Source organism: Blastomyces gilchristii (genome assembly GCF_000003855.2).
Source record: "Blastomyces gilchristii SLH14081 genomic scaffold supercont1.11, whole genome shotgun sequence".
Classification (NCBI taxonomy): Eukaryota; Fungi; Ascomycota; class Eurotiomycetes; order Onygenales; family Ajellomycetaceae; genus Blastomyces; species Blastomyces gilchristii.
The window spans coordinates 817,165-818,706 of NW_003101672.1; the positions used below are offsets into that span (position 1 = coordinate 817,165).

The following is a 1,542-nucleotide window of genomic DNA, read 5'->3' on the forward strand; positions in this document are numbered from 1 at the left end:
ATGGCCTGGTATGATACTCACTTTTCACAAGCCATGTTTCATTTGAGAGGGGGGGGGAAGACATGACTGTTGTTTTATTGAGAAGGAGATGAATAATTAGTATTATTAAATTATTTTGATTCATCTGCATTTAAAATTTGATTAGTTTATACTCTTCAATTTGAGGGTTTCTATGAGTGTTTTAATAGTTTTCATACCAGCTTGAACTTAGTGATGAGTTGAAGAAGAAGAGAAAAGAGAGAAGAAAGAAATGAGAATAACTTATCTTTATAATATGAAAACAGAGAATCACTGCAATCATTCTTTCTAGCAACAAAGATCTGTTTTCTGCATGTATCTCTGATATAGATTATATGATAAATGCATACAAAGAATATCAATAGTGCATGCATTGAATGAAGATAATGTTGCTATGCAATACTGTAGCCGTTTCTGTACATCTCTGAAAGCTGTTAATAGTTTCTTTGTCTCTTTATATTTGATAAGTCAATAATATATTCTGATGCACTTCTTCTTTCATCATCATTATCATCATTATCATCATTATCATCATCATCATCATTATCATCATTATTATCATTATCATCATTATCATCATTATCATCATCATCATCATCATTATATCATTGCCTGTCTTCACTCTCTCTCAACACTTATTAAAATCAATCATGTCATCCCTCTTCAAATATTCTGTGGTTCTGCGGACCATCAAGGCGCGTGAGCGCTGTCACAGATTGAAGAGAGAGAAGAAGAAGATGTTCAAGTGTGAGAAGACAGATCATAAGACATATTATGATGCCTTGAAGAGGCTCTGCAAGAAAGCAGAATAATAACAATTTTAAGTAATACTTCTGATAGATTTAGACTGAACTAAGTATAGAAATAATGCAGATAATACCGCCTGTGAGAGATTGAAAAAGAAGACAGTAAAGAGTCTCATACAGCAGTGATGAGATCAGGAGAAGTTCTGAGAATGATTTAAGATCAAGATGAAGAGAGAGAGAAAGAAGAAGAGTGTTGCTGTAAATAAGCAGTAGCAGAAGAAGATTGAGAAGATATTGAAGTGAGAGACAAAGAAGTCAAAACTGGTAAGTTTTTATTGAGAGATAATAATTTTTGATAATACTTCTGTTCTCTAATTGATTAGCAGAAGCTGACAGAGAAGAAGAGGATTGAGGCCTTGTTCAGATCTCAAATGTGCTTCATGATTCAGGATATTAAGGAGGCAGCCCTGCTCTCTGAGCATGTCAATCTGCTTGCTGCTGAGGTGAAACCTGAGACAGCAGACCAGAAAATGCGGGATTTTGAGATGCAGATTGACCTGACTGAGAAGAAGCAGTGAGAACCCTTCTCTGAGAAGGCAGTGAAGAGAGATTTTGAGATGATTATCATCTCAGATGAGAAGAAGAAGAAGAAGAAGAAGAAGAAGAAGAAGAAGAATGAGAAGTGAATTGTAAAGAATGATAAGAAGAATGAGAAAGAGAAGAAGTAGATTTTTTTCTTTTTATATTAGTTAGTTATAAGTTTAAGTTTTTAATTATT

At 33.8% G+C, this 1,542-nt stretch overlaps 1 protein-coding gene across 1 annotated transcript; it reads left to right on the forward strand.

The window, feature by feature from the left end:
• Window positions 1–989: 989 nt before the first annotated feature.
• BDBG_17267 (uncharacterized protein) lies at window positions 990–1,342 on the forward strand (the record flags this gene model as incomplete). Its single annotated transcript, XM_031725027.1, has 2 exons — window positions 990–1,022; window positions 1,151–1,342. 2 exons carry the CDS (start codon window positions 990–992, stop codon window positions 1,340–1,342), a joined length of 225 nt encoding a protein of 74 aa, XP_031578977.1.
• Window positions 1,343–1,542: the final 200 nt, after the last annotated feature.